The sequence below is a fragment of the Mobula hypostoma genome, chromosome 7 (genome assembly GCF_963921235.1).
Source record: "Mobula hypostoma chromosome 7, sMobHyp1.1, whole genome shotgun sequence".
Classification (NCBI taxonomy): domain Eukaryota; kingdom Metazoa; phylum Chordata; class Chondrichthyes; order Myliobatiformes; family Myliobatidae; genus Mobula; species Mobula hypostoma.
The window spans coordinates 185,763,614-185,790,439 of NC_086103.1; the positions used below are offsets into that span (position 1 = coordinate 185,763,614).

The 26,826-nt window shown below is 44.6% G+C and overlaps 1 protein-coding gene across 1 annotated transcript; it reads left to right on the forward strand.

The window, feature by feature from the left end:
* The first annotated feature begins 12,415 nt into the window (after nucleotides 1-12,415).
* LOC134349827 (cytolytic toxin-beta-like) lies at nucleotides 12,416-14,257 on the forward strand. Its single transcript, XM_063054750.1, has 2 exons — nucleotides 12,416-12,527; nucleotides 13,424-14,257. The coding sequence occupies exons 1-2, from the start codon at nucleotides 12,440-12,442 to the stop codon at nucleotides 14,209-14,211; spliced, it is 876 nt and encodes a 291-aa protein (XP_062910820.1). The 5' UTR covers nucleotides 12,416-12,439; the 3' UTR covers nucleotides 14,212-14,257.
* The last annotated feature ends 12,569 nt before the right edge of the window (nucleotides 14,258-26,826 follow it).

Genomic DNA, 26,826 nt, shown 5'->3' on the forward strand with positions numbered 1-26,826 from the left:
GGAAGCATTTGACTACAGTCCGACTCCGAGTCCGTCCGAAAAACTCTGAGCCTCCAACCAGCTCTCCGACACCGAGTACTGAGCACCATCTCTGCCGAGCGTTTCGACCCCGGCCCTGGCAACAGGCAATAGGCAAAGCCGAGGATTTGGGGCCTTCGTCTCCGGAGATTCTCAATTGCACAGTAGCAGCGGCAGCAAAGCAGGCATTTCAGAACTTTCTCCAGATGTTCTTCTGTGCTTCACGACTGTCTCCCATTAAATCCGGATTGTGCATGGCCCCTAGTTACCCATATCGATATTCATTCAGAACGGCCGCGCGCGCTACGTCGCACCGCCATCTTCTCCTCCCTCCTTCACAATAAAGATATCCAGAGCAGGCAGAAGACCAAAGTGGGGTGTCCATGAATAGGAGGAGGGTTGAAGACAGGAGAAGGGGTCATCGGTGGGGGAGGGAGTGTCCTTGCTGAAGAAGTGGGCTTGAAGATGGAGACGGCGGAAGGAGAGTTCAGCGTCATGGCGCACGCGGAACTCACTGAGGTGTGGGCGAAGGGAGACAAAGATGAGGCCCTTACTGAGGACAGAGCGCTCTGTCTCAGAGAGTTGAAGGTCGGAGGGGATGGTAAAGACCCGGCACGGATGAGAATCCTTGTGGGTTGAGTTAAGAAACTTCCAGGGCAAAAGGACACTGATGGCAGTTATATACAGGCCTCCCACCAGTGGCTGGGAGGTGGACCACAGATTAGAATGTGAAATAGAAAAGGCGAGTCAAAAGGGCAATGTTATGATAGTCATGGGAGAATTTAACATGCAGGTCGATTGGGGAAAATCAGGTTGGTAATGGATCTCAAGAGACTGAGTTTGTTGAATGCCTAAGAGATGGCTTTCTAAAGCAATTTGTTGTTGAGCCTACTCGGGGATCAGCTATAGCGGAATGGGTGTTATGTTATGAACCGGAGGCGATTAGGGAGTTTAAGGTAAAAGAAATGTTAGGAACCAGTGAGCACAATATGATTGTGTTCAACTTGAAATTTCATAGGGAGAGAGTAAAGTCTGATGTAAGACCATAAAATTTAGGAGCAGAAGTAGGCCATTCAGCCCATCGAGACTGCTCCGCCATTCAATCATGGGCTGATCCATTTCATCCAGTCATCACCACTCCTCTGCCTTCACTCCATACCCTTTGATCCCCTGGCTAATCAAGAACCTAGCTATCTCAGTTAAAATTACTAAGAGACATAAGGATTTATTCAAGTTCAACCTTTTACCGTTAATTAGTCAGGTTAAACAACTGATTACTACGTGGTCCCCGTTGTCTCTATTACTGATTGGCCAAATTAATGCTATTAAAATAATTACTTTACCTAAATTCTTATTTATTTCAAGTGATACCAATTTTTATTCCTAAATCCTTTTTTGATACTATCGATTCTAAAATTTCCTCTTATATATGGCAGAGCAAAAATCCCAGATTAAGTAAAAAATATTTACAGAAGTCCAAGAAAGATGGTGGTTTAGCATTGCCTAATCTAAGATTCTATAATTGGGCAATTAATTTTCGATATTTAATATTTTGGACACAAGATTGGAATATAATTCCAAGTCCACATTGGGTAAACCTTGAAGGCTACTCTGTACAAGGGTTCTCTTTGGCTTCCATTTTAGGAAATTCACTTCCTTTTGTACTGTCTAAATTGAATAAACGAATGGTTAATCCAATAGTTAAACATACATTACGAATATGGTTTCAATTTCGTAAATTTTTGGGGGTTTGAACAAATTTATATTATCAAGCCCTATTATATCTGATTTTTTTTTCAACCCTCGGTTATGGACCAAGCCTTTTTGATATGGAAAATGAAAGGTATAACATGTTTTCGTGACTTAATTCTGGATAACTGTTTCATGTCTTTTGAACAGTTATCTAAGAAATCTGATTTGCCTAGATCCCGTGTTTTTAGATATTTATAAATAAGAAAATTTTTAAATACCATGCTGCCTGCCTTCTGGACTTCATACCCTACTGATATCATCAATAAAATTTTAGGTTTAAATCCTCTTCAGAAGGGATTAATAGCATCCATCTATGATATAATTATGAAATTACAGCCATGTATATCTGATAAAATTAAAAATGAATGGGAAAGGGAACTTCAACTTTGCCTACCTATAGAGAAATGGGACAAAATTTTTCAATTACAGGTGTCCCCCGCTTTTCTAACGTTCGCTTTACGAAACCTCACTGTTACGAAAGACCTACGTTAGTTACCTGTTTTTGCTAACAAAAGGTGTTTTCACTGTTACGAAAAAAAGCAGCATGCAAAAAAAGCAGCGCACGCCCTGAGCAACCACTCTCCCCCGGATTCGGAACGGCATTCTCGCCGGCATTGCTTAAACACGTGCCTGTGAGCAGCCGTTAGCAAGATGAGTTCCAAGGTATCAGAAAAGCCTAAAAGAGCTCATAAGGGTGTTACACTTAGCGTAAAACTAGACATAATTAAGCGTTTCGATCGTGGTGAACGAAGCAAGGACAAAGTGAGTTTGGCTTGTGGAAGATGATGAAGATGATGTTTAAGAGGTTTTGGCATCTCATGAGCAAGAACTGATAGATGAAGAGCTGATGCAATTGGAAGAGGAAAGGATAACAATCGAAACCGAATGCAGTAGCGAATGGACCGAAAGTGAAGTCGTCCAGGAACTGAACGTGAGGCAGCTGCGTGAGATTTTCGCTGCAATGATAAAGTATGACTTTAATTTTGAAAGGGTACGTAGGTTTGGGGGATATTTGCAAGATGGTTTGAGTTCTTACAAAGAATTGTATGATGGAAAAAAGCGCGAGGCTCAGCAGTCAAGCAAGCCTTCCACTTCAGCCACAGCAGACGACGAACCTCGACCTTCGACATCGAGGCAGGTAGTCATAGAAGAAGATGACCTGCCTGCCCTGATGGAAACAGACGACACCTCAGTGTCCCACCACCCCAACCCCTGGGCTGCGGCAGATACTGATCTGCGAAGCGTGCAGGGGTACAGCGGTGGCCGGGATGCACCCAGCACATCTTTATGAAAAAAAGCCGAAATAAACAAGTTAATTAATTAGGTGCCGCGCGGCAGGGCAGGTAGTGTTGAGGAAACAGGTAGGAAGCAGAAGGACTTAGACAGATTAGGAGAATGGGCAAGAAAGTGGCAAATGAAATACAATGTTGGAAAATGCATGCTCATGCACTTTGGTAGTAGAAATAAATGTGTGGAATATTTTCTAAACCGGGAGAAAATTGAAAAATCTAAGTTGCAAAGGGACTTGGGAATCCTTGTGCACAACACCCTGAAGGTTAACCTGCAGGTAAGAGTTGGTGATGAGGAAGGCAAATGTCATGTTAGCATTCATTTCGAGATGTCTAGACTACAAGAGCAAGGATATGATGCTGAGGCTTTATAAGGCACTGGTGAGGCCTCACCTCGAGTATTGTGAACAGTTTTGTGCCCCTCATCTTAGAAAAGATGTGCTGGCATTGGAGAGGGTCCAGAGGAGGTTCACAAGGATGATTCCAGGAATGGAAGGGTTATCATTGTCGCAGTGGGTGACTGGAGCGGGCCCAAGTGCGGGACACAGGCATGGAGATCGGGTGGATGCTTACATGGACGTGAACGTTGGACAACAAACAGGAGGAGCCTGGACATGGAGTTTGGACTCGGGCTAGACTCCAACACGGAGCCTGGACTTGAACTTGGACATGGAGAAGGACTCGAACTTGGACACAGAACGACCAAACCAAACAACGACAGACAATTCGTATCATGGCTCAGAGTAGCGGCAAACGGCCAGCAATACTCAGCTGGACACGGAGACGAGAGAATTCCCAAAGCACCCCAGGCACTGAAGCAACTTAGAGTCCACTCTTCTTGGTGGCCCGGAATGTGCGTTTCCACACTGGCCGAGGTGACGGTCCACCGCTGAGTAGATGTAAGCCAGAGCTTTTATGCTGCTGGTTCAGATGAGAATCAGGTGCCTTAATCAAGGAGCCATGTAGAACACAGGGAAAAGGGAATTAAAAGCAAATGAGGAGTCAACGGACTGGACCGTGACAATCATACAAGAACCTTTGATGGCTCTGGGTCCGTACTTGCTGGAATTCAGAAGGATGGGGGGGGGATCTCATTGAAATCTTTTGAATGTTGAAAGGCCTAGGCAGAGTAGATGTGGAAAGGATATTTCCCATGGTAGGAGAGTCTGGGGCAAGAGGGCACAGCATCAGGATAGAGAGGTGTCCATTCAAAACAGATGCGGAAAAATTTCTTTATCCAGAGGGTGGTGAATTAGTGTAATTTGTTGTCACAGGCAGCTGTGGAGGCCAGGTCATTGGGTGTATTTAAGGCAGAGCTTGATAGGTTCTTGATTGGACATGGCATCAAAGGTTATGGGGAGAAGGCTGGCAAATGGGGTTGAGGAGGAGATAACAAGGATCAGCTATGATTGAATGGTGGAGCAGACTCGATGGGCCTAATTCTGCTCCTATGTTTTATGGTCTTATGGGTTGAAAATATGCAGATGGAATTTAATGCAGAGGAGTGTGAGGTATTTCAATTTGGGAGGGGAAAAACTGGGTAGGACATTCTCAGTGAACAGTAGGGCTTAAGAACTCTGGTAGAACAGAGGGATCTAAGAGTACAGATCCATAATTCCTTGAATATGGCGTCACAGGTAGAAAGGATCCGAAAGAGAATTTTTGGCATATTGGCCTTTCTAAATTAAATTATTGAGTACAGGAGGTAGGATGTTATGTTGAAGTTGAATGAGACTTTGGTGAAATCTAATTTGTAGTACTGTGTGCAGGTCTTGTCACCTACCTTGAGGAAAGATATCAATAAGATTGATAGACGACAGAGAAAATTGACACGGATATTGCTGGGGAGGTAAATGTTGAATAAGTTAGGACTTTATTCCCTGAAGAGTAGGAGAATGAGGGGAGATTTGATAGAGATATGCAAAATTATGAGGGATATAGATAGGATAAAAGCGAGCAGGCTTTTTCCCATTGACTTTGGTTTAGACCAGAACTAGAGATCATTGGTAAGTTTGAAAGGTGAAATGTTTAAGGGGAATAAAAGAGGGAAATTTCTTCATTCGGAGAGTGGAGAGAGTGTGGAACGAGCTGTCAGTGAAAGTGGTGGATGCAGGTTTAATTTCAATGTTTGAGAAGTTTGGAGAGGTACATGGATGGGAGGAGTGTGGAGGTCTATGGGCCTGGTGCAGGACTAGGCAGAATAATAGCTCAACGTGGACTAAATGGATGATTTGGTGATGCAGGAGTATGTTTCCGATGGACAGGAGCCCAGGACCAATGTCACAATCTAAGGTCAAGGTTCTCATATTATTCTAGACTAAAAATATCAAAAGACAAATGGAGCAGAGACTCCAAAGCAGCCAATCAGGAGACAACCAACCGGTGCATCACCTGCTACCAGAAGCAATATAGAAGTGCATAATTTCTAAAACATTGGTAGTTTGACCTGTTACCAAACTTAAAGATGTTATGCTTTGTAAACATAGCCATAATAGAGTATAACTGGAGAAGAAACAGTGAACCTCCATAAAAAGTTAGTTTGTCTACAACTGCTTCCAGTTCTGGGAGAGACACTTTAGGAAAGATGTGAAGGCTACAGAGAAGGCGCAGAAGAAATTTACCTGAATGTCTTCTTGGGTATTGGAACTAGGCAGAATGCTTTCCACAGCACAGGCAGCCTCTCCAGGCTCAGGCTCAGGCTCAGATTAAAGATGTATTGAAAGACTGCACCCAGCTGAGTAGCACACACCTTGAGTACCTTTGGACTGATGCCATCCAGGCCCAACAGCTTTGCCTGGGTGAAGTCTGCTGAGCTCTCTCCTTACCTGCTCAGCAGTGACAGTCCATGTGTCTGTGGTCGTTGGCTCTCCGGTGTCCTTGGAGAAAGACAGAGGGCGAGGGGTGAGAGGGGAGGAGCTGGGGGGTGGACGGATTGCAGAGGGGTGAACAAGAAGCCCCCTCATCAAATCTATTGCAAAACCAGTTTAACTCATTGGCCCTGTCCCTGTCCCCTTCAATTGCCTAGTATCTGGTCTTTGTATACCGTGGGATTGTTTTAATACCACTCCACGTATCCTTTGTGCTGTATAGAGAGGAAGCATTCTCATTGGTGGAGTAGCATGACCTGGCCATAAAGAACATCTATTCATATACAGCAATGGGCCATATAGAACAACTGGCCATATAGATCAAAGAAGCAATGTGTTCTTCACAGCGAGTGGTTGGTATGAGGAATACACTCTCATGGGTTGGAGAAGAGACAGACTCCAAGCTAGTGTTCAATATAGAGGTGTTTAAATACTTCAGAAAAATATAAGGGGAGTTGAACTCTGTTGTCACACAGAAACAGTTCAAACTCCATTCATACTGTAATCATTCTGTGATGCAGGGACTCTCATTCCAATATTTAACACCACTCTTCTGAAGTAGCATCAGAGATGTCAATTGTAATATGTCTGAACATCGAACCTGTTGTAATAAAGAGTGTGAATCACACAGATCAGAATGAAAATGTTGCTCGGACATTGTCACCTACAATTTTCCTAAAGCTGGGATTAGCCAATTTACCATGTAACATGCTGTAAGGTTTCACTGATAATGTAATGGTTTCTCTGAAACAGCAATGTTTGGGTTATGACGAGAGATAACGGGGTTAGGAATGCTGTTGTTCCTTCTTGTGAGCTGGAAGAGAGATTTCTGCGGCCTTTTGCCAGGGAGAGATGAGGAGATGCAAATGGAGAGAGTTGTGAGACCGCTGGATGGGGTGGGCTTGGAGGACAGCGACGATCGGAGGAGATCGATGGTGGACGATCGGCTTATCGGTGAGCTCCAATATTGTGCAACAGACTGATTAATAAGATTGGGCCCTTTTTTTCTTTTATTTTGTTTCTTTACTAATCATATAGTCAAGGTAAGAATTATAAAGCTTAATCGTTTAATGGCATATTGTGTACTGTTTGTCATTTTGTGGTACTGATTTGTAACGGGATACATCACGCAGCATCCACCCAAATGAGATTCTTAAGTTTGGCCAGGCCGGGGGCTGTCACCCCCCATATTAAGCCGCTAGCTGAAGCGAGAGTTACAACCATTTTCACCATAATTTTCAGCAATTCCTGTACGTATCAAGTTGTGATAATCCAGCATCCTTGCATGTTTGTGGAGCTGGATGAACAGATTTTGTTTCTCTCGTTTACAACCAAAATCTTTATTCCATGTACGAGTAGTGTGAGTGATGTTCCAGTAAACTCAGTAAGCTTGAAGAGAGTGGGGAACAAAATCCTGTTCATCCTGTACATTCCAGACCCTGTCTCTGCACAGATAAATGGTCTACATGTGAGACAAGATGTTGTTACAAAGAAGGCAAGACAGCTGTGATATTTCAGTAGGAGTTTGAGGAGATTTGGAAAGTCGACAAAAACACTCTCAAACTTCTACAGCTGTACCAAGGAGAGCATCTTATCAGGCGGCATTACCATCTGGTATGGGGGGGGCAGCGCACAGGATCCAAAGAAGATGCAGAAAGTTGTAAACTGAGTCATGATGGGCACGAACCACCCCACCCCACACCGCTCCCCCACCAGTATCCAGGACACCTCCAAGGAGCGATGCCTCACAAAGGTGGCATCCATCTTGAAGGACCCCCAACATTGCCATCAGGGAGGAGGTACGGGAGCCTGAAAGACACACTCAGCTATTCAGCAACACTTCTTCCCCTCCACCATCAGATTTCTGAATGGACATTAAACACATGAATAATACCTCACTGCTTATTCTGTCTCTTTTTGCCTACTTATTTTACCAATTTAACTTTTATTTTTATATATATATATATGTGGCGACCCACTTTCTGACACCCACGAACCGGCTCACGAAACAGCGCGCGCAGGCAGAGGGCCGGCAGCAAAAAGGGCGGGAACGGGAAGGCTTTAAAGCGGGCCGTGAAGTTTGAATAAACCTCTTTCATCGCAACTCCAACTCACCGACTCCGTGTGGTTATTCTAGCGCTGTGTGTAGCACATCGCTACAATTGGTGACCCCGACAGCCCAAACGATATTTGGACCAGAGATGACCAACGCCGCATCTGTTCACGCAGTTTCGTTAAAACTGCCAGGCTTCTGGACGCTGCGACCCCATTTATGGTTCGAACAAGCAGAAGCACAATTCCACATTCGGCAGATAACCTCGGAGTCCACTCGCTACTACTACGTGCTGAGCTCCCTCGACCAGGAGACTGCTGCACAAGTTGAGGAGTTTATACAGTCGCCCCCGGAGAACAGCAAATACACGGCATTCAAAGCCCTGCTCATAAGGACTTTCGGACTCTCACGGCGCGAACGAGCACGCCGCTTAATGCACCTGGATGGTTTGGGAGACAGGCCGCCGTCAGCATTAATGAACGAGATGCTGGCCCTGGCTGAAGGACACAAACCCTGCCTCATGTTCGAGCAGGCGTTCCTAGAGCAACTGCCCGAGGACATATGCCTGCTGCTGTCCGACGCAGATTTCAGCAACCCCCGGGAGGTGGCGGCCCGAGCAGATGTGCTGTGGAATGCCAGGAAAGAGAGAGGGGCGCCCGTCGCACAGATCACCAAGCCACGTGCCCAACGACAGACCAGACCAGGCCCGGCAGCAGAGCCTACAAAACCCGGCGACGGGAGTGAGGAGCCCAACGAACAATGGTGTTTCTACCACCAGCGGTGGGGTACGGAGGCCCGCCGCTGCAGACCGCCCTGCAAATTCCCGGGAAACGCCAGGGCCCAGCCGCTGCCGATCGCTACGGCGGCTGGCCATCAGGACAGCCTCCTGTATGTCTGGGACAAGCAGTCGGGACGCCGCTTTTTGGTCGACACCGGACCGGAGATCAGCGTCTTACCTCCAACGAGTTACGACACCAGCAACAGAGAACCGGGACCCACCCTGAGGGCCGCTAATGGCAGCACAATACGAACCTACGGCACCCGCACGGTGCGGCTACAGTTCAGCTCCAGCCGGTTCACGTGGGACTTCACACTGGCCGCCGTGGCCCAACCACTCCTGGGGGCGGATTTTCTACGAGCCCACAGCCTGCTGGTCGACTTGCAAGGGAAGTGATTAGTCCACGCCAAGACTTTTCAGACGTTCTCCCTGGGTGAAGCACAGTTGCCAGCCCCACACCTGGGCTCCATCACGCTGTCCGACGATGAATTCACCAGGGTCCTGGCGGATTTCCCATCAGTACTGACACCGCAGTTCACAGCAGCCATGCCCAGACACGGAGTACAGCACCACATCCCGACCCAGGGACCACCCCTCCACGCCCGTGTTCGAAGGCTTCCCCCGGACAAGCTCCGACTGGCGAAGGAGGAGTTCAAGAAGATGGAGGAATTAGGGATCATACGACGGTCCGACAGCCCATGGGCCTCCCCCCTTCACATGGTGCCCAAGGCAACAGGGGGCTGGAGACCATGCGGTGACTACCGCAGACTGAATGAGGCTACAACGCCAGACCGCTACCCTGTGCCGCACATTCAAGACTTCGCAGCAAACCTACACGGCGCAAGGATCTTTTCCAAGGTAGACCTCATCCGGGGATACCATCAAATCCCTGTACATCTGGACGACATCCCCAAAACAGCACTTATCACCCCGTTCGGACTTTTCGAATTCCTCCGAATGCCGTTTGGTCTAAAGAACACCGCACGGACTTTCCAGCGGCTAATGGACGTGGTGGGACGCGACCTGGACTTTGCATTCATCTATTTGGACGACATTCTCATAGCCAGCAGTAGTCGGCAGGAGCATCTGTCCCACCTCCGCCAGCTCTACTCCCGCCTGAGTGAATTCGGCCTTACAATCAGTCCAGCCAAATGCCAGTTTGGACTCGACACCATTGACTTCCTGGGCCACAGGATTACTAAAGACGGGGCAACCCCGCTGCCCGCCAAGGTAGACACGGTCCGCCACTTCCCCCGACCCAACACAGTCAAAGGCTTGCAGGAATTCGTGGGTATGGTGAATTTCTACCACCGTTTCCTCCCCTCAGCAGCCCGAACCATGCAGCCCTGTTCACTCTAATGTCGGGTAAGGGCAAGGACATTACCTGGGACGCAGAGGCCGCAACCGCTTTCGTTAAAACCAAAGAAGCCTTGGCAAACGCCGCGATGCTAGTGCACCCCAGAACGGACGTTCCTACTGCTCTCACGGTGGACGCATCCAACACAGCAGTCGGTGGAGTGCTGGAACAACTCATCGAGGGTCGCTGGCAACCCCTGGCGTTCTTCAGCAAACACCTACGACCACCCGAACTCAAATACAGTGCTTTCGACCGGGAGCTATTGGCACTATACCTGGCAATCCGGCATTTCAGGTACTTCTTAGAAGGTAGGCCCTTCACCGCGTTCACAGACCACAAACCGCTTACCTTTGCGTTCACTAAGGTGTCCGACCCCTGGTCGTCCCGCCAGCAGCGACATCTGTCCTACATCTCCGAGTACATGACGGACATCCGGCATGTCTCTGGAAAGAACAATGTCGTGGCAGACGCACTTTCCAGACCTACCATACAGGCCCTGTCCCAGGGGGTGGACTATACAGCGCTGGCAGAGGCACAGCAGGCAGACGCTGAGATCCCCAGTTACAGGACTGCAGTCTCCGGTTTGCAGCTCCAAGACCTCCCCGTAGGCCCAGGTGAGAGGACCCTACTATGTGACGTAGCTACCGGCCAACCCCGCCCCGTCGTCCCAGCAGCCTGGCGCCGGCGGGTGTTCGAATCCATTCACAACTTAGCGCACCCCTCCATCAGGACAACTGTCCGGCTGGTCTCCAACAGGTTCGTGTGGCATGGACTGTGTAAACAGGTCAGTGAATGGGCCAAAACGTGCATGCAGTGCCAAACGGCCAAGGTGCAGCAGCACACCAAGGCTCCGCCGCAGCGATTCGAACCCACCCGCCGGAGGTTCGACCACATCCATGTGGATATCGTGGGGCCCCTGCCAGTGTCACGAGGAGTGTGGTACCTCCTAACTATGATAGACCGGTTCACCAGATGGCCAGAGGCAGTCCCGCTCACCGACACCACCTCCAAATCCTGTGCCCGAGCACTGATCGCAACCTGGGTAGCCCGCTTTGGGGTACCGACCCACATTACCTCCGACAGGGGCGCCCAGTTCACCTCCAGCCTGTGGTCGGCTATGGCCAGCCTTTTAGGAACACAGCTACACCACACAACTGCCTACCACCCACAGTCGAACGGACTAGTGGAGCGCTTCCACCGTCACCTGAAATCGGCTCTCGTGGCCCGCCTGGAGGGGCCTAACTGGGTGGACGAGCTTCCCTGGGTCCTGCTCGGAATCCGCACGGCGCCAAAAGAGGATCTACACACCTCGTCGGCCGAGCTGGTGTACGGCACGCCCCTGGTCGTCCCAGGAGAGTTCATACCAGCCCCAAGGGGGCAAGAGGAAGAACCCACAGCAGTCCTGGACAGACTACGGGAGAGGCTCGGTAACCTGGCCCCCATACCCACTTCACAGCACGGACAGAGCCCGACCTGCGTACCCAAAGACCTGCAGAACTGTAAGTTTCTTTTTGTACGACGGGGCGGACACTGGGCACCGCTACAGCGGCCCTACGAGGGGCCGTTTAAGGTGATCAGGAACAACGGGTCCACGTTCGTGCTGGACATTGGGGGGAGAGAGGAGGTTTTCACGGTGGACCGACTCAAACCGGCCCATGTGGACTTGGCGCAGCCGGTCCAGGCTCAGGCACCGCGGCGCAGGGGCAGACTTCCCAAACAGAGGCCGATCCAGACAGTGGACATTGGGGGAGGTATCGCCGGTTCTGGGGGGGGGGTTATGTGGCGACCCACTTTCTGACACCCATGAACCGGCTCAGGAAACAGCGCGCGCAGGCAGAGGGCCGGCAGCAAAAAGGGCGGGAACGGGAAGGCTTTAAAGCGGGCCGCAAAGTTTGAATAAACCTCTTTCATTGCAACTCCAACTCACCGACTCCGTGTGGTTATTCTAGCGCTGTGTGTAGCACATCGCTACATATATATATATATATATATATACTTTGATTTACAGTATTTATTATTCTGTATTACAATATACTGCTACCACAGAACAACAAATTCCATGACATATGCCAGTGATATTAAACCTGATTCTGACACTGATACTATATATCACAATGGGGGCGTCTGTAAAACATTACCCCATCTGTGCCAGCTGAATTCAGCATCTTATATGTAAAACATTACCCCATGTGTGCCAGCTGAATTCAGCATTTTATATGTAAAACATTACCCCATGTGTGCCAGCTGAATTCAGCATTTTATATGTAACTATATCTTGGATTTCAGGTCACTGTTGTTGCCGAGTCTCCAGTTCCTGCTGCAGTCATGAATGAGGTCATGCAACTAGCTGCTGTGGGCCGTCCTTTCCAGTTGGGAATGCTGTACGACTGCCGGTCAGACACTCTGATCCCAGGTACTGGAATACAATCATATCAATCAGTGGAGGTCAATACAGGGCAGTTGATTCAGGTTACCAATCTCAGGATAGTCACCAGACTCTCTGGTTATGTAAAGGAATGTGGGTAGTCTGGGGAAAATGTCTTGAATTGTGGCATGGCCAATTTCAACATCATACAGAACCACTTGACAAAATCAGATTGGTAACAGCCACTTGCAGGTAAGTCTCCACTGAGCAAGGAGGTGAGGAGTGATGTAAATGAGAAAGGGAACGTGTCAGACAGGGAACAGGCAATGGTTTAACGTGCCAGTTAGACAGCTTGTGGCCTTGTGTTACGTGTCACTCATGAGGTCCATGTGCTCCATGCAGTTGAACCTCATCAACAGCAGATAGCAATTCCACAGAGACTTTTCCCTGAGAACAACCAGCTTCAATTGCTGTGAAATGATATTCTTTCTCCCATAAGGCTAGCAGTGGGGATATCACTGATAATATGCATTGCAACTGCACAGCAGACAGACAGACCATTTCTACATACAGCAAGACCTGGACAACGTTCAGGCACAAGCTGATGTTGCCAATGACATTCCCGCCACAGAAGTGTGGATCTGGAATCCTGTTTTGGACCAGGTGGGGAGGAATTGTGATGCCAGTTGTCTCAGGGGTGAGGGGGGAATCTTCTGGCATGAGAAGTAACCTGTTGTAAACCAGTGAAATATTTAGTTCAGTAGCTGCAAAGCATTGTACACTCAGTACAAAGTACATCCAGAGCAGATAGATGATTGGCTAAATACAAACACAAGAGACTCTGCAGATGCTGGTGTGCTGATCCACTAACTTAACATTATCCACACTATCGACTTAACACTTTACCTCAATTTAATGATCTTTATTGCTGATTTATTCCTTAGGCATCACATTGTGGGATTTACAGACACTCCAAAGCAACGTCAGCACTCACGATCAGTCCAGCACTGAGTTTCACATCATTGCATCAGACACCATGGATGAGAAATGCTCTGCACTTAATGTGTCGGGTTCGATGAAAGCAAGTCTCTTGTGTGGGCTCGTGGAAGTGAAAGGGTCTGCAAAATATCTCAGTGACACAAAGGGATCAAAGCAACAAGCACGAGTTACCCTTCAGTACAAAACAACAACCCGGTTTGAACAACTGACCATGAGCCATTTGGGGAGACAGAATATCACCTATCCGAGTGTGTTTGATGAGGGCTCAGCGACCCATGTCATTACAGCAGTACTGTATGGAGCCCAGGCTTTCTTTGTGTTTGATCAAGTGGTTTCCTCAGCAGAGAAATTGCAGGATATCCAGGGTAATATGGAGTCGACCATTAAACGTCTCCCGAAGATTGCAATTGAGGGTGAGGGCTCCATAAAAATGACAGAAGAACAAAAATCAAATGCGGAGAAATTTAACTGCACCTTTTATGGGGATTTCTCACTGAAGAGCAACCCCACCACATTCCAAGATGCCATCAGCACCGATGCAAGACTCCCCAGCCTACTGGGACCAGGTGGGGAGCATGCGGTGCCCATGACAGTCTGGCTTTACCCTCTCAGTAAACTAGACCCAAAAGCTGCTCAGCTGGTGAGAGAGGTAAATGTGACATTGGTCAGTCGCTGCCAGTGTGTCCTGGAACAGGACATTCAGACACCAGTCACTGATCACATGGCTGGATGACAAGGAAAGGGAGATGAAGTTAGTGGGACATTATCTCAGGATATTCGATGATGTACCTTCTGTGAAAGTAGTGAGTGAGTTGGAGGATGAATTGATGGATCATGAAATGGACTATGTGGTTTGCTTCACCTTTACAACATTGCATCAGGAGGATGTCTATCTGTCAGAGACCATCAATTACCTCCAATCTCACACAACTCTGAAGATACAGGCACCAACTCCTGCTGATGGAGACTGTGTAACACAACACGGTGAGCAGTGGTTTCACTCAGAGATTGTAAAACGAAAGATGAAGGAACAATCCCAGTTATTCCTGGAGTTTGCCAAGGCCAACAAATCAGATAAGAACGTAAAATTCCTTGTTGCTTCTGTGAAAGATGACAGACACATAGGAACATCTATTTACCTGTACGAGGGCGCGTATATAAAGAGCCGATGCTTTGAACCCCCATCACAGCCCCCAAGACCTGTGACTGGTGGAACAACACATGACAGTACGACACTGCAGTTACACCCTCCTCGATATGGTACGGGTGAGATTGTAGGTTACAAGATAGAGTACAAAGGTACCCAGCAGGAAGAATGGACAATTCTGGATACACAAGGTAAATCTGAGTCTTTAACAATATCTGGGTTACAGCCACATCAGGAATATCATTTCCAATACCGAGCTGTGACCAAGGCAGGGGTTAGTAAGGCCAGTGATAGCTCTAGGCAGATCACACTTCCTACAAGTTCACCTGGTAAACCGATCTTCCAGGATTGTTCACCAATTGCAACACTATCCTGGGACAGCCCAAGTCATATTGGAGCTCGTGCTGAAATAGTTCAGTACAGGATTGAATACAGAGAAGAAACATCAGTTACATCCAACACAGAGGCTCCATCGTGGACGGAAGTAAAGACAACAGACAGTGAATGTCACTATAACTTAACGGGATCGAAACCTCAGACAGATTACAGAGTCCGAGTGTCTGCTGACTGTGGATAAGCAGGTTCGAGTGTACCAAGTGAAGAGGTTTTAATAAAAATCAAGTAACAAAGGGAATAGACTAGAAAAGTCCCACAGAATTCCGATTAATATCTCCAGGAAACCCTTCCATTTACACGCTGAACCTGCAGAAGGAGGTATTTGGAAAGTCCAAACATCTTGTGAGTTGCTCCTTCGGAAAACCCAGCATAAGCCACACCATGAAGACAAATATGGTTTTGGGAGCAACAGGGTCAGGAAAGACGACCCTTATCAGTGGGATGATCAATTACATATTGGGTGTGGAATGGGGTGACAACTTCAGATACATGTTAATACAGGAAGAGACTGGAAGGTCGCAGGCTGAAAGTCAGACATCCACCATCACTGCCTACAAACTACACCATCAGGTGGGATTTAATATCGATTACTCACTGACTATCATTGATACACCAGGATTCGGAGATACCGGGGGATAAGCTGAGATAAAGAGATTACTGACAACATTCGAGAGTTTTTCACTTCCCCACAGGGGGCTGATCAGATCGATGCCATCTGTTTTGTTGCTCAAGCATCTTTGGCTCGCCTGACTCAGACACAGAAATATGTCTTTGATTCAATTCTTTCTATTTTTGGCAAAGATATTGCAGAGAACATTCAGATTCTGGTGACTTTTGCAGATGGAAAGCGCCCCCCGTTCTGGAGGCTTTGAAAGTAGCTGAGGTACCATGTCCCAAAGATAAAAATGGGGTGCCAGTTCACTTCAAGTTTAACAATTCCGTCATATTTGCCCAGCGTCCAGCCCCTGGAAATGCTACCAACAAGAGATCTGATGACAGCGGGGAAGAGGAAGATGATGATAACTTTGATGCGATGTTCTGGAAGATGGGAATTAACAGTATGAAGAAATTCTTTAGAGCTCTCGACACAATGGAAACAAAAAGTTTAGTTTTGACCAAAGAGGTTTTGAGGGAACGTAAGCAGCAGGAAGCTGTAATGAAGAGATTGCAGGATCAGATCCAAGTCGGGCTGACCAAATTGGAAGAACTCAAGAAAATGAATCAGGTTCTGGAGCAGCATCAGAACAAGCTGGATGAAAATAAAGACTTTGAGTTTGAAGTTGAGTTCACACATACAGAAGAGGAGGATCTTGGACCTATTGCTTTGAGAGTAACCGTCTGTACGAAATGTAAATTTACTTGCCATGATCCCTGTTTTCACCCTGTGCATATTTTAAAATATTGGGGTGTAGCAATCGATATTTGGGGAAATTGCAAAGTCTGTCCTGGTAAATGTGCCCTGCGTCATCACTCAATGGAAAAGTCCAAGTATGCATGTTAAAAGAAAGGAGAAGAGAACATTGGATGATGTAAAAGAAAAGTATGAGAAAGCGTATAATGAGAAGATGACACAGGAGAAGATCATGGAGAAGCTTCAGCAGGATTTTGAGGGGGTTCAGAATTCAGTGCTGGAGTTGATTATCCAATTATCTGAGAGCATTAGGAGACTTGAAGAAATTGCTCTGAAACCAAATCCGTTATCCACGCCAGGTTACATTGACCTCCTGATTCAGTCTGAGAAAGACGAAGGAAAACCAGGGTACCTGGACCGAATTCAATCTCTGATGATGGTCAAGAACCAGGCGGTGTTATTGAAAGAGTTCATCAACAGGAAGCAGTTATCAGGGGATAAGAAGCAAAATCCAGTGATAGGAAAGAAAGATGTTCAATCCTTCTTCAAAAACAAATTTTCTCCAATTTTTCATTGGGGGTCTGCTGATAAATAAGTGGAAATCAGTTCAGCTTTTCCCAATTTGGGAAGCCAAAGTTTCACCCAGCCAATGAACCAACTGCTGATTCTAATTCACCTCCATTCCCCTCCCCCATTTGCCCTCAGTGTTTGACAGAACATCTTCCATCCTCAGTGCTGACCTCCTTTAACAGATGGGTGGGGCACTCACATTCAGTCATCACCAGTGGCTCCTCATCCCAATCCTAGCCCAGAGAACCTATCGCCATCACAACCTTTTCTCCATCTGTGTCCCTTCCCTTCGAAACCAATCGGAAACAGAGAGATCATTTCCTTTGTCTCAGACTGTCCCCAACTCCACGGCCCCACCTCATTCCTCAGTCCTCACTCTCTCTGTCCTGTTGGATGACACATTACTCCACCGTGCCGGATGAAGTGAAACTTCCTCTCAGCTCATGGTTTTGTCCTGGCCCCTGTCAGAATCCGGCCAACGGGATGGTGGACGTGAAAGTTAAAGCAAAAAAAAGACAAAATCGGGAAAGAAAGGGCAATATTTTCCATCTATTGCTACAGAAGGTCTGAGCTGTTCAGCTCACTGGCACAATGCCGGCTTTCAACTCAACCTATTTCCCTGATATTCCCTGACATTTACTCCCAGTCAAATGCCAACCCTCCCACTCAGTCTCTTGTTATGGAAAGTGAGTAAAGCTGCAGATGCTGAAAATGTAAAATTAAAACAGAAAATGTTTTTCTGGTGAGAGCAAAACAGTTAATGTTTCAGATCCGTGACCTTTATCGGAAACTTCAGAGCTTTTGTTTGGAGTATCTCAACATTAGAGCAAATGAAACACAGATGGTTCCTTCACAGATGCTGCCTGACCAGCTGTGTTCTTCCAGCACTTCCTGTATTTACACTAATTCTCCCATCAATCACCTTCACTGGGAGTGGGAGTGAGGGGAAAGGGACTGGGGAGGTTTACAGTAACCAATTTACCTCCGGACTGTAATATAATCTCAAGGCATGAGGTTCAGAAGCACAAATGTTTGGCGTACAGATGTTTCAGATATTGGAACCCGTAGGTCAGAATCAAACCAATTTTACTGAAGGCTCAGAACAAACCTTGTCGCAAAAACCTGCAGATGCTGAGAATCTGAAACAAAGAGACATTGAAACAATTCACACCAGAAAGACGATCAGCCACAGGAGATGCAAGATTAAGCAGTGAGGAGGGCAGTACTCAGAGATGCACTCCAAGGAAAGCTCTGTTCCTGCAGCTCCCACTAATGCAACAGGGTAACTGGACATTGACCAACAGCCTTTGTGCTCAGGGAAGCTATGAATATTAATCAACGTGGGAAATTCCTGGGAATGGTGGGTTTACACCTGAAACTATCGACTGGGCAGAACATCTCCATTCAGTCCCATCTATCTCTCGATCCCAGCTGTGGCCTTGACAACCTGTGCTTGAAGGAAGGAACTGTTCCCACACAATTTATTATTGACCAGAGACATCACCAAGGACTCTGAGCTTGTTGCAGGGAGATTCTATTCACACTGGAGAATGTTGGTGCCTCCAAGTCTATCTCAGTGATTCAGTCATTCCCCTTCCATGCTCAATGTCCTGTCTCAGCCTCTGAACCTCTCCACAGCCACAGCGAAGCCCCACACGTTGATGTCCTCTTCATTTTCTGTCTGGGGTTTGCTTTACCTTCCTCCTCTAACATTCCTTTGGAAAGATGGAAGGAAGGCTAGTCCCACAAGGCAAATTGGAAACATTTGCAATACTTAGCACCTCAGGGCAAGTTCCAGAGGACAAGTCAACCTCACCAGTAATTGGTAAATGAGAAGGCAAGAACCCCCTAGGGCTTCTGCACTGTCACTGTCACAGCCTTTAGATATTCTTGAATTTGTACATGAAGGTCTTACTGTTTCTCAACAATGCCTTGCATGCTACATTCTTTGTGTACATTACTGACTTATTCGTAATCCCAAAGTACATCACCTCGCTCTTATCTGGAGGAAATTCCACCTGACCTCCCTCTGTCCATCTCTCCAACTGTTCAATATTATCAATAATACTAAAGACTAACCTGCTCTCCGTCAGTTGGTCACAGACTTCCAGTCAGAAACACAATCTCACAACATCACACTTTCCCTTCTCTTAACAAATTAATTTTGGAACCAATTTGCTTTGCTTTGGATCCCACAGGCTATCATCTTTTCAGTTCTTTCCCTCATGTGGCCTATCACATCAGTACATTTGTTACCCCTTCAAAACATTCAATCAAATTGGTCAAGGGAGATCTCCTGTCAACATGTTTCTCTGACAATCTGTAACTAATTAATGACTACGCAAATGTAAATGACCTATGTGTTAGCACCCCTCCCCTACCATAGCATACCAACTGAGATCTAAGACTGGTTTATCCCTGCTACCCTTCCTGAGAAAACTATCACATTTGCTGTCCTTCTGTCCTCTTTAACCAATCCTCCAGATCTCTTGACCTCTGGGTTCCCTTGCATTTACTGCCCTGACCTTTCACATTTCTGGAAACACCTTGTCGCAGAACAGCAACTATTCCAGTTTTACATGATGCTCAGATGTCAGATTTTACTGATCACCTATGAATCCAACCCATTGGAGTCTGATGAATATCCCATCCCAACAGCATGAGCACAGTGATACATCAGCTGAACCAAACATGATCCATTCCGACGTGTTCTACAATTTACCACAGCACCATTCTTCTGATGAAATTACATTGTTATACCGCATGGTAAATCATGTAAACCTGACAGACATTGTATTGTTAAAAATATCTCACTTACTGAAATCACAGCAAATTTGAAAATTTCTGGGTTTAACACAATAACTACAAATACACAAGATGACTTATATGCATAGATTGATTGTATGTCCATAAAGTGATGCTAGGCACAGCAGTGTCTGTACATAAGAAATTACATTGTTATACTGCATGGAAAATAATGTAAACCTGACAGACATTGCATTGTTAAAAATATCTCACTTACTGAAATAGCAAATTTGAAAATTTCTGGTTTCTGCTCGCTCCTTTTTTTGTTGCTATTTTGGGTGTTTTTGACCAGGGCGGTCTGCAGATAATGAACAACACAGTGCCAGACTGAACTGAACTGATTATGTCTGCATTCTTTCGATTTTGTGTTTATATTCTGTGTTCCTTGCTCGCTTCTTTGCCGTTCATGCGATTTGGTTTGTTTTTGCACATGGGGGGGGTGGATGGGTTTGACGTTTTTCTTTGAATGGGTTCCATGGTTTTCTTTGTTTCGTGGCTGTTTGTGGGAAGATGAATCTCAGAGGTTTATATTACATACATAGTTTCATAATAAATGTCCTTTGAATCTTGGAAATCTTGAATTAAACATTATAGTTGTACTAAGATTGATTAATGAATGGCGTGTGCAAAGTTGGAGCAATTTCTGGGGAAGACAACTTCCTGTCCTGGGAGAGGTATCCACATTCACCAGAGGTTGCAGTGACTTTTCAAACTTGAACAATGCCTTCCACTATTTCTCAAAGCTGCGCAGGTGCACAGCTGCGCAGTAACTGAAATGCTCCCGTGCTCATAGCCTTTGTTGCCACGCAGCTAGAAAAAGATTACTCAATGTGAAATATTTTCTTTGTTGAACTGTATTTGATTGTACCCTTCAATTCATTAAAAAAAATCAGAAGTATGTGATTTTTCAAAAAAGACATTTAAAGTGCTGTGCAGTTTTCAGGCCGTGTAAAAATTTCCCACACAGAGCAATGTTTGGTCTGCGTAGCTGTAAAAAATAATTGGAGGGAACATCAGTGTCTGCATATGAAAACAAGTAGTTACGAATATTGTTTGTAGTGAATTGCTGTCCCTTGATAGGAGTTACAAACCACACTGAATAAAAGCTTTGCTTAGGACCATTTTGATGACCAGATGCTGCTGTCCTGCCCAGTGCAAATCGGGAGAGGTCTAACATTGTGATATTGGGCTGCCAGGGGTGGGATTGGAAGCAATGGTGGCATTTCAGAGGCTGTTGGATAGACACGTCAATAGGTAGGAAATGGAGTGAGACTGATCACCGTGAGACCTGTTCTACAGCCTGTGCTGTACTGCTCTATGAACGAGATGCACCCCTGTACCTCCTCAGCACAACTTCACTCCAGTTCACCTCACAGGTCAGAGTCATTGAGCACTACAGCACAGAAACAGGCCCTTCAGCCCATCTATTCCATGCCTAACTGTTATTCTGCCACGTCCCATTGACCTGCACCTGGACTGAGGCCCTGCATTCTCTCCCGTCCATGTACTATCCAAGTTTCTCTTAAATGTTGCATCAAAACTGCATCCACCACATCGGCTGGCAGCCTGTTCCACACTTTTAACCTATGACCTCTAGTTCTAGTCTCGTACAGCCTCGGTGAAAGAGCGTACTTTCATTTACCCTATCGATACCCCTCACAATCTTGTATACCTCTCTCAAACCTCCCCTCATCTCCTACGCTCCAGGAATAAGGGCCAAAACTTTTCAACCTTTCCCTGTAACTCAGATTCTCAATTCCCAGCAAAGGTCCTTTAATTGTCTTAAACGTTACTTCTGGATGACTCCTCCACCTTCTATTCTCAACATAGTAAATTAGGAATGGACTATATAACTGTCCAGGCACTCAATCCCTAATCATTCTGACGAATTCATGCCCTATCCAAAGCTACTGTTTCATCTCTCCCCTTGTTCACTACTCAACACTTCAAGCTGGGGCAGTACCCATCTTTGCACATCCAGAGCAGGAGTTTGTTCATTTTGTGTTCTAGTCTGGTCCTCTTGAGATGAAACGAAAGTTGCAGATGCTGGAAATCCAAAATAAAAACAGATTTCTGAAAATATTCCACAGGTCAGGCAGCAGATGTAGAAAGAGAATCAATTCTGATGAAGAGCCCCCGACCTGAGATTTCCAACATCTGCAGATGCTCGTAATCCTTTCAAGAGATCTCCCTTTATGTTCAACCTCAGGAAAGTGACTTCATTGCCCAGTAGTATATCCAGAATCGTCTCTCCTCTAGTCAGACTGTCCTCATACTGGGTCAGGAATCCATTCTGGACACACCCAGCAAATTCTGATCCATCTAAACATTTTTCACTAAGGAGATACCAATCAATATTAGGAAGCTGAAGTTACTCATTTGTCTGTGAAATTGTACAGATGGGCCAAATGGTCAGCATTGTAAAAAGACACGCGAGCAGCAGGGTATTGCAAGTAACCTTTCAGCTTCCTCAGCCTTCCCCTCAAACTTACTTCAATGCGAGGGGATACCTCAAAACACAAGAAACTGCAGGATACTGGATTCCAAAATTAACAACAAAAAAGCTACTGAAGCAGGATCTCTGGGGCAGCCAGATGTTCTACATTTAGGGTCGTCCCTGGACTTGGACTGAAGGGACAGGGAACAGAGCGGCAGGATTAAGCATTGACGGAAAGTGCTGACCAGTGATAGGTGGGTCCAGCTGAGGAGCTGATTGGTAGATGGGGTCAGGTGGGGGAGAGAAGGGAGGAGATAGTAACAGAGGCTGGAAGGTGATAGGTGGAGAAAACAAAGGCAGAAAGAATCTGGAGTTGGATTAAAGAAACAGGAAAGAGTGGAACCAGATAATGAAGGGACAATGGGGAGATGGAAACAGTGGTGGGAGGAGAGAGATTGGGGCCTGTTATGAGGACTGTGTGGGTAATGGGGTAAGTGGAAGAGGGGAAAGTGACAGTGTGGGTGGGGCAGGGGGGGTTGCAAAGGAAGAGAGTGTGTGAGAAAACGTGATAGATGAGAGAACAGGAGAGAAAGGAAAACAGGGAGACAGGTTACACATTAATTGTTGAACAAACTATCCAGGTGAAATACTCCTATGGTTTGCATGTGCCTGAACATTCTGAAGATTACTCTCCTCTGGCTTATTCTGCACAGCCAACGTCTAATCCAATTTACCACCACACCTTGAATGCCGAGCGACTGAACCTTCTTGACCAACCTCCCATGCTTGTCAAAGGACTTGCTAAAGCCCATGTAGATAACATCCAATTACTTTCCTGATAACTTCATTGAAAAACACTATAGGATTAGTTAGACATGACCTACCATGCACAAAGCCATGCTGACTATACTTAATCAGTCCCTGTTTATCCGAATGCTGAGATAACGGGTCTCTAGAATAACTTCCTATAATTTTCCCATTACTCATGTCAGGCTCACCAGCCTATAATTTCCTGACTTATTCTTAAACAACACAATAACATTAAATTTCCTCCAATCCTCCAGCACCTCGCCTGTGACTAAGGATATTTTAAATATCCCTGCTGGGGTCCCTACAATATCTGCACTAGCCTCCAAGGAAATGTCTTGTCAGGTCCTGGAGATCTATCCATCCTAATTTGCCTCAAGACATCGAACACCACCTCCTTCTTTGTAATCTGTACAGGGTCCATGACTTTGCTACTGCATTGCCTCACATCTATAGATTCTGTATCCGTCTTCCAAGCAAATATAAATGCAAAAAAAAATCAATTTAAAACCTCCCCCATCTCTTTCAGCTACACACATAGATTACCACTCTGATCTTCCAGAAGACCCATTTTGCTATCTTTTATCCCTTGCCATCCTTTTGCTCTTAATATATCTGAAGGAGCCCTTAAGATTTTCCTGCACCATGCCTGCAACCTCTGTCTTCTTTAAACCTTCCTGATTTCCTTCTTAAGTGTTCTCTTGCATTTCTTATATTCAACTATCTCATCTGTTCCTGCCTGCCAATACCTACTATGCATCTCCTTCTTTTTCTTAACCGGGACCTCAATATCTCCCAAAAACCAAGGTTCCGTCAATCTGTTATCCTTATCTTTTATTCTAACAGGAACATAGAAACTCTTCTTTCTTTTTAAATCTTTTTATTAAATAAGTATACAAAAGGTAAGCCATATAGGCACTAATACACTGTTAGAATATAATATTACAGGAGATATTAAAACAGAAAAGAAATGATACAAACAATGTAATTTAAACATAAAATAATAAGGTAACATAATAGTATACTAATTTTTATATATATATATCAATAGAAAAAGGAAACCACCCCCCCAAAAAAACCCACCGTGCAACTAAACTAAAAGCAAGGCAAAGCAATGGGCTAACTTGGAAACAAGTAGAGTTAAAAGACTTAAAATCACGTCCTCAAACCCGACCTCCATTAAAAACAGTAGAAAAAAACAAGAAGGGAATATAAATATGGAGCAAAAAGGGGAAAAAAAAATTACATTAAATGAAAATATTGAATAAAAGATCTCCAGGTCTGTTCAAATTTAAGTGAGGAATCATAAAGATTGCTTCTAATTTTCTCCAAATTCAAGCATAATATCGTCTGAGAAAACCAAAAAAAGGTAGTTGGAGCATTAAGCTCTTTCCAATGTTGTAAGATACATCTTTTCGCCATTAAAGTAAGAAATGCAATCATTCTACGGGCTGAAGGAGAAAGATTACTGGAAGTTTTAGGTAATCCAAAGATAGCAGTAATAGGGTGAGGAGAGATATCTATATTCAATACCTTTGAGATAATATTAAAAATGTCTCTCCAAAAAGTTTCCAGAGTAGGACAAGACCAAAACATATGAGTTAGAGAGGCTATCTGCCCCGGACATCTATCACAAAAAGGATTAATATGAGAATAAAAACGAGCTAATTTATCTTTGGACATATGTGCACTATGAACAACTTTAAATTGAATTAGGGAATGTTTAGCACAGATAGAGGAAGTATTGACTAATTGTAAAATCTGCCCCCAGTCATCCACGGAAATGATAGAGCCCAATTCCTGTTCCCAATCTACCCTAATCTTATCAAATAGAGCTTTCCTAAGTTTCATAATAATATTATAAATCATAGCCAATGCACCTTTCTGACATGGATTAAGGTTAATTATAGTATCTAAAATATATGTAGGAGGAAGCATTGGAAAGGAAGAAAGTGTAGTACTTAGGAAATTCCTAACTGGTAGATATCTAAAAAAATGTATTCTTGATAAATTATATTTATTAGATAATTGTTCAAAAGACATAAGGGAACCATCTAAAAATAAATCCAAAAACCATGAAATACCCTTAGTCTTCCAAATTTGAAAAGCACGATCCGTGAAAGAGGGAGGAAAAAATATGTTACCTAAAATAGGAATCGCTAGCCCAAATTGGTTAAGATCAAAAAATTTTCTGAATTGAAACCAAATACGTAAGGTATATTTAACTATCGGGTTAGAGACCTGTTTGAGGCGTTTCAAATCAAAAGGAAGAGAGGAACATAAAATAGAGCCAAGTGCATAGCCCTGAGCAGATTGTAATTCCAATACTACCCATTTAAGAATGGATAGTATATCCTGGTCAAGTAACCAAAATTTCATATGTCGAATATTAATTGCCCAATAATAGAATCTGAAGTTAGGTAATGCTAAACCTCCATCTCTCTTAGCTTTCTGTAAATGTATTTTACCCAATCTCGGGTTTTTATTTTGCCAAATAAATGAAGAAATTTTTGAGTCAACTTTATCAAAAAAAGATTTTGAAACAAAAATCGGTAATGCCTGAAATATATATAAAAATTTTGGCAAAAAAAACATCTTAACTGCATTAATAAGACCAATCAAAGTTAAATATAATGGAAACCATTTAGATGAAAGTTGAGTAATATGGTCAATTAAGGGTAAAAAATTAATCTTAAATAAATCTTTGTGTTTACAAGTAACTTTAATCCCAAGATATGAAAAATAATTATTAATCAATTTAAACGGAAAGTTGTGATATAAGGGAAGTTGTTTATTAATCGGGAAAAGTTCACTCTTACTAAGATTTAATTTATAACCTGAAAAAAGACTAAATTGTGCTAATAAATCTAAAACAGCAGGGATGGATTTTTGAGGATTAGAAATATATAAAAGTAAGTCATCAGCATAGAGTGATATTTTATGGGACTTTAAGCCCCGAGTTATCCCAGTAATATTTGGAGATTCTCGAATGGCAATTGCAAGAGGTTCTAATGCAATATCAAATAATAAAGGACTAAGAGGACAGCCTTGTCGAGTACCTCGAAAAAGAGGGAAAAAAGGTGAGCTTAAAGAGTTAGTACGGACCGAGGCTACAGGAGAATGATATAATAGTTTGATCCAGGATATAAATTTTGAGCTAAAATTAAACATTTCAAGCACCTTAAATAAGTAAGGCCATTCTACTCTATCAAAAGCTTTCTCAGCATCTAAAGAGATAACACACTCATGAACATTTTGTGAGGGGGTATAAACAATATTTAACAGTGTACGTATGTTATAGAAAGAGTAACGACCTTTAATAAAACCCGTTTGGTCTTCCGAAATAATGAAAGGAAGTACTTTTTCTAATCTGTTTGCTAATAATTTAGAAAAAATTTTAGAATCAACATTTAATAAAGATATTGGTCTATAAGATGCACATTGAGCAGGATCTTTATCCTTCTTTAATATTAGAGAGATTGACGCTCTATTGAAAGATTCGGGAAGTTTACCCAGTTTTAATGAAGCTTCGAAAACCCTACAGAACCACGGGATTAATGAAGATGCAAAACATTTATAAAATTCTGCGGTAAACCCATCAGGGCCAGGAGCTTTCCCCAGGTTCATAGAGGAAATAACATTCTTAATCTCATCAGTGGTAATGGGAGTATCTAGCATAGAAGACATATCCTGTGAAATCTCAGGGAGTTCTAGGATATCTAAAAAATCATTCATATATTTAGAGTCTCGAGAGGACTCTGATTGATATAAGGAAGAATAAAAATCAAAAAAGGTTTGATTAATCCCCGCATGATCAAGTATCAGTCGATCATTT

Bases quoted from the DNA above. Each gene is read 5' to 3' on its own strand.
- LOC134349827 (XM_063054750.1), top strand. From the start codon at position 12,440: ATGAATGAGGTCATGCAACTAGCTGCTGTGGGCCGTCCTTTCCAGTTG. The intron at 12,528-13,423 runs GTACTGGAATAC...TTTATTCCTTAG, and splicing joins GTCAGACACTCTGATCCCAG to GCATCACATTGTGGGATTTA.